This window comes from Rhea pennata, chromosome 13 (assembly GCF_028389875.1).
Source record: "Rhea pennata isolate bPtePen1 chromosome 13, bPtePen1.pri, whole genome shotgun sequence".
Classification (NCBI taxonomy): Eukaryota; Metazoa; Chordata; class Aves; order Rheiformes; family Rheidae; genus Rhea; species Rhea pennata.
In genome coordinates this window covers 12,496,416-12,513,119 of record NC_084675.1, presented here as the reverse complement: position 1 = coordinate 12,513,119, position 16,704 = coordinate 12,496,416, and the positions used below count along the sequence as shown (strand labels likewise).

Genomic DNA, 16,704 nt, shown 5'->3' with positions numbered 1-16,704 from the left:
GTTTTTAAAGATTTTAATATCCTCACAGCCTGCCTCCCTTAGCAGTAATATCTCCATTATCCACACCTCCCTGTTCAAGCTTAATAGCACTGCTTCCCAATCAGACTGAATGCCACTCTTAATTCACACTATTTAAGGACCAGCAAAGAAACAAAAGTAAAGAAGAAATTTTTTTTCTGTTCTCTATTACTATCCATTGCTATGTTCACTGCAGAAAGATTAATTGCAGGGAAAAATTCCTTAGTCTCCCTCTCTAAAATATTTGGTATACAATCTCATTAAGAAACCTACAAAACCAGAGCATGCTCTGTGAGGATAAATTTTTGAAGAAATTTTCTGCCAGTTTCTAAGAAAACCTCTACTGAGCATCTTATCTTCCTGATCCCCTAGGACCTGAAGCTTAAATAAGTTCTGGTGGATTTTCACAGAAAACACTTCTCTCAAATCAGACCAACAACCATCTACAACTTTAATTATTCCAAAGTAGAAAGGCAACAAAATAGAAGTTATTTTTCTTCAGATCACTCTTATAACCAGCTAAAACAACAACAACAAAAAAACAAACAAACAAACAAACAAACAAACAAAAAAAAAACAACAAAAAAAAAAACAAGTCCCCTCACCCCCCCAACCCTTCACACTGACAGAACTTTTATGGAGGAAAAGCTACTTCGATCCAACTCAGAAGTTTCAACCTGACAGTCCTAAGTTTGTTACGAACTCAATATTGGATGCTTCCTACGTAAGACACTCCTGTCATTCAAGCCTTTCTAGAGCTGGTAGAAGAGTAGAGCTGTGAGCTACTTCTAACAGAAAGAAATAGCTAATTTCCAAATGTACAGCCTTTCCTTATGAAAGGCCAAAATACTTTAACTTGTCACGTTAACATTTTAAATAGCCTTTATCTATGTAAACTGTTACCTGATGAACCATTTCTGCTTCGTTTATTGTATTAGTGAATATCAGTATCTTTTCAACATTATTAGGTGTAAAATCCAGTATTCTGAGCAACACAGCAATTCTCTCACTGTTCAAGCAAAGTTGTACAACCTAAAAGTCAATGCAAAACACAAGGCTGATAATTCATATAATTTATACATATTTTGCTTCCTTTTAATAAGTACTAAGATTGTTATGCAATATCACCTAAATCAGAGAAATCAGTACACCCTAGCTTTTCTGCAGAGCTTAGAGAAGATAAAATTCTTGGAAAGGAGATCAATTTAGGGTAGCTTGCAGAAACATATATTCATATATAACATAAAACTTCCATATTTAAGCAGCTAAATAAAATGCTCTGTTAAAATTGCCATCATGATTTTTCATTTATCTAATTTTTAATCAAGTTTATCAATGTAACTTTGGTATTTTCAAGTATCAATCCAGAAAACATACTGCACTGCCTGAGATACTGTTAAAAACTAAAGCATCAAAACACTTAACATCTCTCAATCCTGTCAAATCACACATTCAACTTATCACAAGAAGGGATATTTTTTCAGGTTTGTGCCATCCTTCAAGTGTCTAGTCATACCAATATCCCAACATATTTAATCTCCAACTTATGACAGTCTTAGACACAAAAGAACTCAGGTCACAGTTACAATATTTTGTATTATTTTTAAGGACTACAGCATATTAATTGAAAATTAAGTGAGAAAACACCTAATAACACTTCGTAACTTTAACCTAACATTTCCAGAAAGTAAGTTCCATGTTGTGTAGTGCACACTACATACATTAGTAAGACTAGCATTTTCCAAGCACTGTCTTGGAAAAAACTTACTTTGTAGTTCTGCCATTCACAATCAACAGCTCCAAACACATTTCAGTAATTTTTTTGTGACAAAATTCTACCATTTGCAAACACTTCAAAATAAAATTCAAACCTCTTTGCACTAACAAAATAGTTGTGGAAGTATCTTCACCTCAGTCCCACAAATCAAATTAAAAGATCTTCAGCTTATTATACAGGTTTTCTAAGAATCACCTCAAGCTGATACAGGAAATGAATCTGAACAGAGTTTTGAGCGATGATTCCAGCACTATCCACTTAAAAGCAAACCAGTCAACCAGCAGACTTATAAACAGAGCATAATAGATACACAAGCAGTAAAGTATCTTAGTACACAAACAGTTGCAACGTTCCCAAATTTCTACCTGTTGTACGTTTCCATATATGGAAGCTTCTTCCATAGCAGTTATCACAACATAAGGATCATTCATGAACTCCTTTAGTAAACGTGTTATATGTTTATTCCAACGAGTTCCAACAGCAACAATCTGATGTGGTGAATATAGCTGTTCCTCTATAATAACAGTTTTCCTATAATAATCTAGTATGGTAAAAACCTATTAAAAAGAAAGAATTATACTTTTCTCTATCCTTTTATTCTATTCCAGTGAATACAAAACCATAGTGAGGAGGACACTGATCAAAAAGTGTTTGGTTTGTGTGCTTTTATCCTACTATTTGAGCGCTTTCTGAAGAAGAAAGCGACAGGACAACATGAAGGAAAAGCACGCATGTGCATACACACCATCTTCTCCAGAAGAGATTTTAATAATCTGTTAAGGGAGGCAGCCAGCACAGATAAATTTCCAAAGGAGAAATTTCAGAAAGACTTTTACAAAAATCTTCTACAAAAAAAAAACAAAAAAAAAAAACACACTATTACAAGTCAGCTTGCTAACAACTACCAATATGCTAAACAGAGAAACTGGAAAATATACAAGTGTATATTTAGCAATGCCTTTGCCTACAGTAAGTTAACCCCCATCTTGTTTTCTATTCAGCTGTATGCCTATACAAAGAATAGCACCTTAAAAAATACACAAGTTGTCACAGAATTTTCAGTGATTAAAAAAAAAGTTTCTATCTTTTTCTATGAAGATAAAGGGTCTCCCTTCTGCAATATGGTTCCTCTAGATCCTCTAGATATCCAATTAAGAACATTGTCTTTTCAAACTCAGTTAAAAAAAAAAAAAAAAAAGGAATAAAAGAACTTCAGAGAGTAGTCTTAAGACATCTTTTGGGATCATTAAAAGAACAACTTAGTTCACGAGATTATAGACAACCAGAAGTGTCAATCTGTGGCTCTCCAGAAGATTTAAGGAGCAGTTCAAGACAACATTTGAAGATCTCCCTCAAAAGACAGGATCATAATGCAGGATAAAGCAACAGCATTAAGACAGTAAGACAGAGCACTTCCATTATATAAACTAACAAACCACACCCCTATGTATGGCAGGGAAAGTAGAAGAGGTTACAACTCTACTTTTCTTGTAATTCATTCTGCTAGAACTATAGATATTTCTAATTCTCTTCCCAACTTACACTCTGCCGTGGGGTTGAGAAGGGTTGTTTTTTGGAGTATCTTTCTGCATCTTTTAAGACTGTTATGGACACAGAACTGAAATTGCATGTCATCATCTGAATGTGTAACCCATTTACCTGTTCACTAGCTTCAGAGAACAGTACCTCAGTCTCATCAAAAATAAGATGGCAAAGTCTGAGAAATAATAAACCATGATGTTCAAACAGTCTCAAAAGGCTGTATGGTGTAGTCACGATAACTTCGCCTACAGTAGAAGAAAAAAATTGGTGTATTGTTAATTCGTAACTTGAAAGAACGTAAGTAAAAATGCTATAGACCATACTTGTTTATTAAAAAGAGCACATCTGCATTGCAGATGCATCAGCTTGAATATTTATATACACACACGCTTGTGTATGTGTATATATACACACACGAAACAAATGTGTATATATATGTGCTAGTGTGTGTGTATATATATACATACATGTCTGTTTTTATATATATATATATATATATATATATATATATATATATATATATAAAAATAAATAAATAAAAACCCCCCACACACACTCTGAGTCCTATTGTCTGACTTCTGTTTGGCAGTCATTTTCAGTCTGCCGCTGTAGTCTCCATCCATGGAGATTTTCAGGACCTGACTGAAAAAAGCCCTGAGCAAGATGGTCTGATCTCACAGCCGAGATCGTTAAGTGTTAACAAAAAGCCCACACAAGATTAGCAAAATTAAATAAAGAGTTTTTAATAAATACAGATTTAGTAGGGCAAGTCTCAACAACTTTTTTGCCTCTTCTATGCCATCTCTTCTATGCTACCTCTTCTCAGCAAGTTATCCTCCACACACTACTAAATACACAAATCACTTTGAAGTTATCACAGTAAGCAGATTGCAATAAAAAGAAAACTGCCATAAAAAACCCTTCAAATGACATTAGATAGGTAATTTATGCAACTTTGTCTTCAGTGAACTATTATCTCCTTTTTAATCCCTCACTTTTCTAATACCACTTAACCAATTTTTTTAATTAAGAGCAGAATCACATCCAATGTGTATGCTGAAGTAGCATCAGACCTGTTCCCCAAATATTTATTAAAAAAAAAAATCACCTTGGTTAGCAATGTATGCTTACATATCAACCAAATCTATTACAAAACTGTTTCTAAATCAAGGAAGTCCTAGATTAATCCTAGTTCAGCATGATCTTTAGCATATCCATACAACTAATCTGACTCAAGAATAATGGTCATGGTGCTTAAAACAAAGAATCTGAGTATACAGGTGTTAGATTCACAGACAGAATAGCGCAGAATAGCTTTAATAACATTTACTGTTAAATAGCATTACTGGAACACTATACACTACTAATGGAGTTGGTGATGGAGTTCTTACATCCGCGATGAATTTTCACATTTCTAGCTTCTTCTTTGTTTTGCCCAACTATTATCAACATGGGATGAAGTGGTCTGCAGCATCTGCTGTATGTTTTCAATAATTCAAAAACAAGTTGTGCCTTCTTCCATCCAGGACATACAACTAATGCTAATGGCTACAAACATACACAGAATTTTTACACAGTATTAGACAACAGTTCAGAGTATTAAACTATACTATTTTCAGTATTTAAGGCAAAAATAAAGTCTGCAAAACAGGATTTTAAAAACTAAAAGCTTCCGTTTTAAAGTACTATAATGTATCCTAAATGCAGATGTTCTAGATGGAAGGAATCATAAGTCAGGGTACCTGGAAACAAAAAGAAGGATGCATGCAGCAACTTATAGTAAAATGTCCAAAAATTCAAACATAAACAGCAGCATCTTATCTTACTTGACGTTGTACTAGACAATCTCCAGAGGTCCCTTCTAACCTTAATGATTCTGTTCTTATTATCTGATAAAAGTTACAAAAGGAATTCAGATATTTAGAACAGCAAATACAAGCGTGAACTTTGTGAGGACAGGTTATCACATCGAGATCAAAGCTTCATGGAGTATCTAAGTGATATGACATTAATCATTTCTTAGACATTACTTGATAAATGAGTTTCAGACCTCCAGATTCATGCAGTCTGTAAGCCTTTAAGCAGGGGGCTTATATGAACTGACAAACATCATAGAGCTATACAAAGACTACTTAGGATCTATATGTTATAAACATTCAGCATTTTTGGGATCCTTTTTCTAGATGATGTACTTCTACATCCGTACTTTAAAACAGAAAATCTGATACTACCCTATAATATATACATACTCCGCTCCTATTCAGCAAGGATTTGTAGCAACTTTCCGACTGCAAAAACGTAAGAACTGGTGGAATATATAAGAGAGGATCATTTCCCTGATGCGAGATGGCAAGTACATCACATCCTCGAGCTATTGGTGGCCAACAATAAGATTCTGTGAAGTCAGGGCCTAAAAATTTTTTCCGAGCAAGTTCCTACAGAAATTAAAAGTTCCGCATGAAAAGCAAGAAATTAAACGTAAATACCACAAAACACGACGAAACAACGACTGTTTTAAAGACTTTTGACCCACCTCCCAATAAACATCTGTAGCATGCAGTATGAAAAAAATCTTTTGGGGGTGATTACTTTAATAAGCTAAGACTACATTCAAATCCTATAATGTGTGGCAGTGGCTGATCAGAAGAAAGCTGCACAAGTCTGACTAGTATCTAAAGTTTCTTTATTTATTCAGTTATGTAAACAACTTCCTAAACATTCCTCAAGCAAAATATTGTATCACCACAGTGACATATTATCTGAAGTCTATGTTGAGACATGATACTAGCCTTAAAGGTATTCAGTGTGATACTAAACATTAGCATTACCTTTTTCAGATCATCAAAAAGTGGTGCTGTTTCCAGAATTGAAGATGGCTCAATTTTGTTGCTAAGGAAAACAAAGTTGCCTTCTGCACTAACATTTTGCAAACTCTGAAACTATATGACAAAGGAAAGACAGTTTTAAGGGCTATATGTAATAAAAGGGTTATAGTTTGTATACAATGACACAAAAGCATTTCTTTTATTTTAAAATGGTATTTTGATGAAAATAGGCAAAACAAGTTGATTTCATTATTATATAAGGATCATATTTAAAGTGTATTTACAGTTACACAGACCACAGTGGTGAGACAAATTATTAGTATCCCTTGCTTAATACAAGATCTAAAGATTGTTGTAACACAGCAACTGCCTTAAACTACTCAAAAAAAACCACATTATGTTCTGTGCACTGTTCTCAACTACAGCATTTAAAGTACAATTAAAAAAAACCTGACTAGTACAATTTGCACAGAACAAATTAAATGAAAGTTAATGCCTAAAATACCTGTTGGTCATCTTTATTAAAGTGTGTCTTCAGAGGATCAGAATTTAAGAACTGCAGGAGTCTGAGAAATGTCCAGACATGAAATCCAACATAAATGAAAGAGTAAAATATAGTTTATAAATACCATCAGTATTTCTAAAAATCTTCTCACAAAGCAAGAATTCATTCATGAATTATTTCTGATGTATTGTAAATGTCAAATAGGAAAACTTTCCAATCTAATGGCACAAAAATCAAGTAAGCATCATTCTGGAAATAATATTGAAAATTTAACACTAGTTTTTCAACATTAAAAATAACACAAAAGCAAGCTTCATAAAAATTAATAGGTAACTCCCTCAAGTTGGGAAAAAAAAAAACTTCAGATCTGAATGTAGGAAAAGAGTTTCTTAAAGTTTCAAGGAATGGAAGAGGAACCTTCACATTAGTTAGAAGCTGTATCAAGAAAAACCTCAGCCTTATCACTTATTTGTCAGCTGACATGCAGCCTAGGAAATCAGCAAGCATAGCACAAATCATGTTCTCATTTCATCAAGTGTGAAAATATTGTAACTTATGCTAAGAATCAACTGCTAAGAATCAACTGAAACAACTTAATCTGTTTAATGTGTAGAGCAGTACTTCCTAAAAAAAAAAAATAGTTTAACAAACATTTTTTTAGAAGGAATTGCTATTTTTGGTGTAGTGTAGACGAACGTCAGCAACTTCAAATCCCCCTCTTCCTGAAAAGCATATTTATCATTTTTTCCTAAACTTTCTCAGAATAGTAACTAAAAGCAAACTACGGTTCCTACAAACTTGGTTACATAACTATTTTAAATATTCTACACATTGAACCATACCTGTCTGTGTGAACAGGAATAGCTGTGTTTTCCTCCAAAGGGAAACATGACATTGCTTTGACAATCTAACAAGACAAAGATTTTTAAACACTAAAATACTGCTCAAGCCCAACATTTTATATTTAAGTCTACAGAGTTAAAATTGAATTATCAAACTCTAGGATTCTCCAACTATTTGGATTTCTCTTTGTAAAAAATTGCAAGCTTGATTGATTATAGCAAAAATTTTGATGAAAGAAACTTCAGGGAAAAAGTCTAACTTGTTACATCACAGTGTTTTCTTTATTAAGACTCAAGAACGATACAGGAACATCACTCGCACACAGTTAAAATTAGTTTATGGCCATATCTCAAGTTATAGCTCTAAATGGGGACTCAAATCAATATGATTTACAGTAGGAACACATTAATTAGTTCATACACACATACCGTGCCTTTAAAACAAAACAAAAAACCCCAAAGCTTGCACACTACAAACCAGAGTTAAAATAAAAACAGGTTATCTGTAGCTGGCTTTCAGAGTAGGTTATCCACATGCATACTTACAAAGTGAGTGTGCATGGACTTAAGTTGCATGACAGAGCAACTCCTCAAGGGAGTAAGCTGTAGCAGGTATTAAATCTCAAGTCACCCCAAAGATCTTCAATTACTGAAGAGAGGATTTATTGGCATTCACCATGAATCACAAGCAATCAAATAGATACAACTTCTCCAGAAAGACCTGCATCACCCAAGTGGCTGGTAAAAATAATTCAGCTAGTCACTCATGGAAGGGTGTAACAGTAACCCTGCTCTGCTCCAATAACAATCCATGTTACTATTTTCATCATGGTTTCATGGTGGTCTTCAAAAAAAAAAAAAAAAAAAAAAAACTTTTACTAAGATATTCCAGGTTAAGTTCAAGAGTGGTCGCCATCCTCCAATTCCCAGTAGAGCTAAAAAAATAACATCTGTAAAATTCCTTTTCCTCTGAGCTGAGGGGAGAGCTAGTGCCACTGCTAACAAAAAAAAGCAATTCTCTTCTTTAAATCTCTCACAGAAGAGTACACAGGACAGCACATGAGATCTTTAAAGAGAAAGACCGGACACACTAGTCAATATCTGTCTAGAAGACACCAATTTGTTTTCCTTTCTTTCCATGGGAGTGTCACAGTTTCAGTTGTGTAATTCAGTACACAATTCAACACTCAAGAACAAGAAGAGAATTCAGGAACACTTATCAGGGTATAATGTAAGGACTATTTTGTTTACAGGTAAACATTAAAATTCACCTTGCTATATATTCAGAGAACTAAAAAGTCTAGTAAAGAGAGCTACCATCTTCATAAAACTATAAGCAAAGGAGTGCATACGGAAGGGTAACTTTTTAAAGGCAATGATGCATTTTTACATTCTGCATTAAAAAAAAAGATTGAAGTAGAATGTTCTGAAATACAACAAGAACTAGTGTAGTCCCAGATTCACGTTACATAGAAGAACAAGCTAGATGATTATAGTACTCATTATCTAACTTTGATAATATAATCTGAAATACAATACTTACAGATTCAGTACTTCCATTTAGACCTGTGCTTGACATTTGGTGACTGTACAGTCCTGTACAGGACCTGGAAACAGCATGACCTAGGAAGAAGATAATCAGATGTGTTACAGAATTTTTAAGTTGCCTGAGCACATACAAAACCAGTATTCCAGTATTACTTACAGTAGGCTGCCCCAGATTTGTCGAGTTTCTTGCATCATTTCCTCTCTAATGGGGGGGAGGGGGGAAGACACCTATGCAGTTAGCTTTACAGTTCTAAAAGATAACTATGCAGATAAACTAAAATATTGACAAAAAAAGTTGCATTAAAAAAAAAAGATTTGAAACACTAAATAATTTATAGTAAATAACAGTTTTTAAAGTACCTACGTTCAAATAAAGCCCTCCAAACTCAAAAAAAAAAAAACCCTCTACTGATCAAAGTTAAAAGTAATTTTAGTAAGAACATCTAATGCTATCAGCCATATCAACTCATTCTTAGCTCTTCTTTGTCTTACACACTACAAAAAGCTTTACAATATTCCTGCATCTGGTGATCTAACTGCTCTTGTGATACGTATGTATTCTTTGCTGGAAGAAACTACTTGATCCAATTGTTGGACTCAAATCAAAACAGAAGGTCCAGGTTCAATATATACAATTAAAGATACATGATACACTGTATATATGATTGTTTCTGATATATAGAATGCTCACCTGTTTCAAGATTCTTAGATATCTTCTCCTGAGACGGAATTGGGCTCACAGCAAGTGCAGGATTAACAATTTTCAGTAGAAGAGGAGACTCAACATTTAGTGATGTCTGGCTCTCTTGATCATTTGCAGGATGCTCTGTGTTCTCTTTATCCTCCTCAAAACGAGCAAAATTCTTTGAGACAAGATCATCATTAACGCATACCTACAAAACAAGGTATTTCATATCCAGTATCAAAAGGCAATAAACTATATCACACTTTTTTAGGATATATCTGAAGTTTTAAACAATAGCAAGACTGAAAAGGTGTTCATGAATTGTTTCTGAAGAACAGAAAAGGAAGTCAAGTCTTCATACATCTTCAGCAGCATTAGCTTCTTGTCAATTTGATACTTCTCATTAAAATTTTGTATTCCAATAACTCTTTCTGTGACCCTCTAAAAATTCAAAACTGAAGAAGTCACACTGATTTTTTTTGGATTCAACATAAGCATAAAATCAAGAAATGGCAGGACACAATATTGCTATACCTCAAAATTCTAAAATCCTGTTGCCTCAAACAAGATCACTGACACTACTGTTATTTGGGATTATAAACTGATAGAAGAGATTAGAATTAGTATGCACCTTCAAAGTTATTATCTACAGTACAGATCACAGCTCCAGCATTAAAAGCTTTGGTAAATCCCAGTTCAGAAGTAATGTTTAAATAAATTAATTTATACATAATATTGAAGGGCGGCTTAAGTTATACAGTAGCTACAGTAAAGATTTAGCAAAAGTCAAGTTACCCGTTTTATGCAAGTGGACCTACTTTTTCTAGAGGTTCGAGGACATAGTCTTATGTAAGAGAAAGTGTGGAATGGTATTTAAAGATTTTTCATTAAGACAGTTGCATAATAATGTAAGGAAGATACCACAAAAGGTATAGAAAAATAAATTCAAAATGGTCTTTCATTTGAATGAATTACTGCATATTTTTAAAGTAACATTTCAATGCAGAGTGCAGACTAATTCAATGTTAAGAACTGCAAAAGTTTAAGAACTCAAAAGACATTATTTCACTTCTTTTTTTTAAAGCAAAGACAAATACTCCAATGCTTAAGAACAGGTATTGGGTTTTGAAACACATATCATTTAACTGGGCATTTAAGTGCTGCAACCTCCAAAATACAAATGCTTTTGTATAAGCAGCTGTGCATTACAGTTACAGGAAATTCAAGAGAACACTCCAAAAATTCATTCAAGATAATTCCAGATCATTTCAATTTACTTCTAATAACTCTACCTTAAAATGAAAGTGATCTGGCTTTAATATTAGCTTTCACATGCTTTTCTAGGTATTTAATATGTTGTTTGGGAAAAGAACTCTTAGGGGTATCTAATACAGATATCCCTAAAATACTTGCTTTCTCTTATTTGCATGCTCCTTAAAAAAAAAAAAAAAAAAAAAAAAAAAAAAAATTTAGTCAAGAAGAAAACAAAGACAAACAAGGTTGCTGTGGTGGATAAAATGGACCTATTCAGATAATTGCTGTTGTTCGAATTTTTAAACAGGCTAAAATCACCAGAAAAACACCTTCTGGAACCAATCATTCATTTTCTGTGAGCCTCACTTACAGTTTCTTTCTTGTAATCTATTCTGTTCTTCCAATAGTTGTACTTGGACCTAAACCAAGCTAGATCATAAATGATACAACTCACAGCTTAACCAGAAGGTGATAGAAATTAAGTAACTATTTGAAAAGGCAAAACTGCAGAAAGAACTATATGTTCTATGAGAACGTGTACTTTCGTTTGGTTATCTAAGATACATCTGCGCAGTTTTACAGAGTTACACTTCACTTGTTATTCAATAACTTCAAAAGAAAGGTGCACTGGAAAAAAAGTAGAATTTTTGCCTCTCAGAATCCCTCTAGAAAGAGATGAACAATACAAACAAAAGAACCCTTCAGTAAGTAAATGACTAGTTTTTACTGCACCTGGCAGAAATTATAAACTCACTTAAACTCAGTCTTAAACTGATTGTAATTTTATGATTTATATAGTGACATGTGTGAACAGATCTGTAGATATAAACATCTTACCTTTTCATTTTTTATTGTCACATAAAGAAGAACATCAAATTTGTCACCCTTGATAGCACATAACTGAGCTCTGATTTGGGTAGTCGCTAAATGTAGTAACAGAAGCACAAAAAACAAGGAAAAAGATTAACCTCTTACCACATTATCAGTATTTCCGCTTGTACTTTCCAAACTAGACTAAAATTACATGAGGGAAAAAAAAATGTGAAACTTATTTATTTGAAGAGAAACTAGTACAAATGTCATAGCTTTTTTATGAAATAGGAGTATAATAATGCAATAAAAAAAAATATCCAAATTACAAGAATTAACTTGTCCTTGGTTTTGGAAGGACAAAACTAGTCTTAGTTCTACACTAAAAATTTTAGTTCATCTTTTAGTCTCAGACAATCTTTAGTACAAACGCATACTTTCTAATCACAAGATCTACTTTTCTTTAAGACAAACATATTTGCACATTTGAATAGTTCGGTTATGTTCTTTATTTGAACAATAAATTTAGGTATTAAATTATTATGCTTGTTAGAAAATTCTGAAGTATTCTTCTGTATATGCTACTAATGTACTAGTAAATAAAAGTTTAAATTATTTCTTAACAGTCTCTAGCCTAGGGATATCTCTGAAATTAAATTTAATGTTAGCATTGCTCCCTACTAACCTTTACTTTGCATAATAATCTATGACACTTAAGATGTGTACAGAAACAGGATAAATCATGAAAAGCACTATGTTCCCATTACTATGCCACATTATCAGCCTAAAAACTCTTTATTACTTACATATTCATCCTCTCCCTCTCAATGCTTGCTTACTCACAAGTAGAACAAAAGCCATATAAAAAAAAGTATGTGCTTTCTTCAGATAGAAGCATATTAGCAAGAGGATTAAAGACAATTTTAGTATATATTTCTTATAAGACCAACAGCTGTCTCATAGCAAAACAGAAGGCTAGATACGAGAAAGACTGTATGAGCTACTGGAACACTGAATGTGGGAAAGTAAAAAAACAGACTGGAAAGCAGGTGGTTCTAGTTTATTAAATATCTAATTGAAGTACAATCTATTAAATAACATAACTATGATCAAGTTACACACATGAAATGGTAAATTGGTAAGACAGACCCTGCCATTTCAGTACTAGACTACCCAACATAAGCAGCTAGCTAAGATGGCTGGGATGCTGAATCAGAGGTCTTAAGCTATGGCATGGAAAGGTTTCACTATCCAAAACAGATGTTATACATGAGTGTTATACTATTTAGCCTGCCTGAGAAATCCAAAGCCAGATACCATCTAATCAGTTATCAAGGTTTACATGGCACAGAAGCCCACAATACTCAAGGCACAGATCCATTCATAGTTTTGGCTTAGTCAACTCATACAAGAAAAAAAAATTACGCAACTTCATTTTTAATTTGTGTATGTTATATGTTGTGAAAATTAATCAAACACATAAACCCAGGCACTTAATTGCTCTGATAGTCTATTTTTCCCAAAGTAAAAGCATCAATCGATTCTGACAGCATATTTTATTTACCTTTGAGAAGGCTTTGAAAATACCGAGTAGCAGCACAATCCCATCTTTTGGCTGGTCTAGGGAAATACACACAACCAGTTACCCCGTAACATCAACAATTAAAACGGTATTATGAAAATCAATGCATATGAAAAATGACTTGTCTCAAATCATGACCAATCTTAAGAACTGCATCCACTAGAACACATTAGCAGAATCTTACTACTTATAGTACAAGTTTAGTCTTTATAACCATGCTTTATAGTTTATCAATAAACTAAACTCTGATTAAATATTACTGGATATAGTTTTGTCAAGATCCGATGGCCTCCATCCAACATAAAACAGGATACTTAAAAACACAATTAATGTGTTTTGCAGAATTCTTGTTCAACTTTTTTAAAATTCTATTTAATTTCTAATAACTAGTGAGTAATTTTGAACAAGTACTTTACAAACATTAAAGTGCTGAAGACTACAAGGCCTATAACAGAACATAAAATTGTCTTTACCACAATCTGCAGCTGCAAGTATAAAAATATTTTTAAGTAATCAAATAAAGAGCACTAAGACAGACACAGCTGCATCCTTTATATACCTATTACCTTTCCGATAATTTAGAGATAGCCCACTCTAGGTATATGCTATTTCAGTTCAAACTAGAATAATATTTGTTCTGTCACAGTAATGAAATCAAATCAAATTTTCTTCTTCTAAAGAAAAATATAAGTTGCCTGACTCCATCTATTTCCAAATATTCTTTAGTAACATGCAAAGCCAAGTAGGTTTCTTGCTATTGAGCTATATTCCCCAGTGAACTAATCATGTCCCTCTCAAATTGACAGGGTCTTCAACATAGCTTCCTGAAATTCAAGGTAAGAATAGTAAGAATACAAACCTATTCTGCATTACCAACAGACCCTAGTGGAAATTTTATTCCAGTGCTTCACAACTGCAATTAGATGAAACTGACAGTAAAAAGATATGGGAAGTACAACAGGAATTAAAGGAAAAAAAAAAAAAAAAAAAAAAAAAAAAAACCACAACAACACCCCCCCCCCCCCACACACACACACATGTGGAGAGGCAGATTTATGGAAAAGAAAGCTATCTAAAAACAATGCTGCAGACCTTAAGTTCGGCTAAACGTAGAATGACCACAAAAAAAAAAAAAAAAAAAAAAAGAAAGTAAGCAGTACACATGCAAGAAACCGCATAAACAGATGAACTAGTAAAGAAAGTATGTGCTAGATATTGAGAAACAGTTCAAGGGGTGGCAAAGGAAGGACAAGAACTGCTAGAAGCTTATCTAAGTTTTCTGAAGTGTCTAAATAAGTATCAAAAAATTAAAACAGATCAATGATAAAGTCCAAGTCTCATTAATGAAATAAACAACCTGTATAACATTCTTACTCAACTTACTGCAATCAAATTGGAATAAGCAGACAACGTGAATTCTGAAACTGCAGACATCTACTTGCTTAGTCTAAAAGTAGTATTTTCACCAAGTCTGAGAGTCATGGTATCATGAAACTGGAATATAAGCTAGGAATGGGGGTGGGAGGTAGAGACACCATACTAACCACAAACTCTTTTTGACTCCATGTAGATGGGTTTTTGTTTGAAGGGAAGAATGCATCAAAAACATGAAGGAAGAAAATCTTCAACACAGATAGAACTGTGAACATAACTTCCTACGTCTTTAGTAAGTGATTATTCTAACTACGGGAAAGATGGCAGATTTCCTCTCAGGCTTTTAGAAAATATCTAACATTTATAAAAAGTTCTGAATTACATAGGCCGTTCAAGCCAGAACTTGTTAAAGAAAATATCAAAATTAAGAGATCCTGGAAGCTTTCAACGGGGTACTGAGGAAACTTCAACTATTTAGTTTGAAAGTGCAGCTTGTTCTGTTCATGAACCAATTGCCTGAAATAAAGTTTCCCAAATCTGTTTTCTTATGTTCTTCCTAAAACAAATCTCTGAGAAAATTCTGCAACAAGGTTTCACATCTAAAACATTTATGACTATGGTACACTTACCTTTAAACTTTACTTACACTATTTTTGCAGTATCTTCACAAAAGTTGATATGCAAAGTCACTGGCTTTGTGCGATACAGTCCACACTGTTTTGCTCTATATGGAATTTGCATAAATGCTTCCACTGCAACTCGAATGCTTAAAAACAAGCAGAAATAATACCATTTTACAGAGCAAATTTTTCTCTCCACACATTATTGGTCCCTCATACACATCCTTCCATTATCCTGTACCTGATAATGGTTCTAGAATTTTGGCTCCTACTGGCAAACTTCCTGGAACCCTTGTTTCATTTCTCTCTCCAAGAGAAGTGCTGTCAGGAGCAATTAGTGAATAGATTTGCTCTGGAAATTAATACACTTCCCATTTACTGGAAAGTTTTCTGATACTTATCTTCTACAATTCAGTCTTTTCATGATACTTAGCCCTCATGCTATTGTGCATGCAATCTGCCATTGCATATGCCATTTCTCAATTCTTACTTCTGATTGAGAAATCAGATTTGATTAAGATCAACAAGAAGTAAATTTAATTTAAATGTATCTACTTCGCTCCTTTGCATTTTCACTTACTTTCCAAAAAAATGTGTAAAGCTGTCACTAAAATGTTCATTGATAAGTAATCATCCCTCACAGTCAGTCTGCTGAGAGGTTTTTAATAAACAGCAAAATACTATATAGAATATGTTAAGATTTGTATTTCAGATTTTTATTAAAAAGTGGTAAATTAACCAATAAATTTATTTCTATCAGAACATACTTCTTAATTCACAGCATAATCAAGCTGCTCTTTGATAAACAGACATATAGTTAAAAAAAATCATTTAACTCGTAATTTTTTTTTAAAATAAGCTTTCTTCATTCCGCTAAATTACTTCAAGAGTTTAATATTAACATTTAATAAAAATTCTTGTACTCAAAGCTGCGTATTTTAAACAAGGGAACTGTATCTGAATCTGAGAATTGAAACAGGCTTGCTTGTTTGCTCTATTTCAAGATTTTAGAAACAGTAGGTTTCATACTGGTTTTATTCAGAATTAGAAAAAAAAGGGAAAAATTCACCTTTTCACACCATGTAAAGTCAGACTGTCAGCTCTTAATAAAGTAAACAAGCTAATACATTGAATTTTAAAACAGTAACAACAAAAACTACTACCATGTGTAGATATCAAAGATATTCAACAACTGAAATCTTGCTTCTGTATGTTTTGCCAGTGATCTTAACTGGTTATATTCTACCAAGATTAAAAATAATCTCTTAATAAGGAAGATAAATATTATTTAAATAATGTTAATTGGCAACTGTACATTTCAG

General features: G+C 33.2%; 1 protein-coding gene across 1 annotated transcript in view; it reads right to left on the bottom strand.

Annotated features, from left to right (window-relative positions):
* The window catches only part of TDRD12 (tudor domain containing 12), a 34,936-nt gene that overhangs the window by 16,446 nt on the left and 1,786 nt on the right, over window positions 1–16,704 (bottom strand). The window contains 11 exon segments of the mRNA XM_062586598.1: window positions 922–1,050; window positions 2,161–2,352; window positions 3,455–3,582; window positions 4,729–4,885; window positions 5,587–5,772; window positions 6,166–6,270; window positions 9,053–9,132; window positions 9,749–9,950; window positions 11,834–11,919; window positions 13,371–13,426; window positions 15,409–15,528. Coding sequence (XP_062442582.1) covers window positions 922–1,050; window positions 2,161–2,352; window positions 3,455–3,582; window positions 4,729–4,885; window positions 5,587–5,772; window positions 6,166–6,270; window positions 9,053–9,132; window positions 9,749–9,950; window positions 11,834–11,919; window positions 13,371–13,426; window positions 15,409–15,528 — 1,441 coding nt within the window.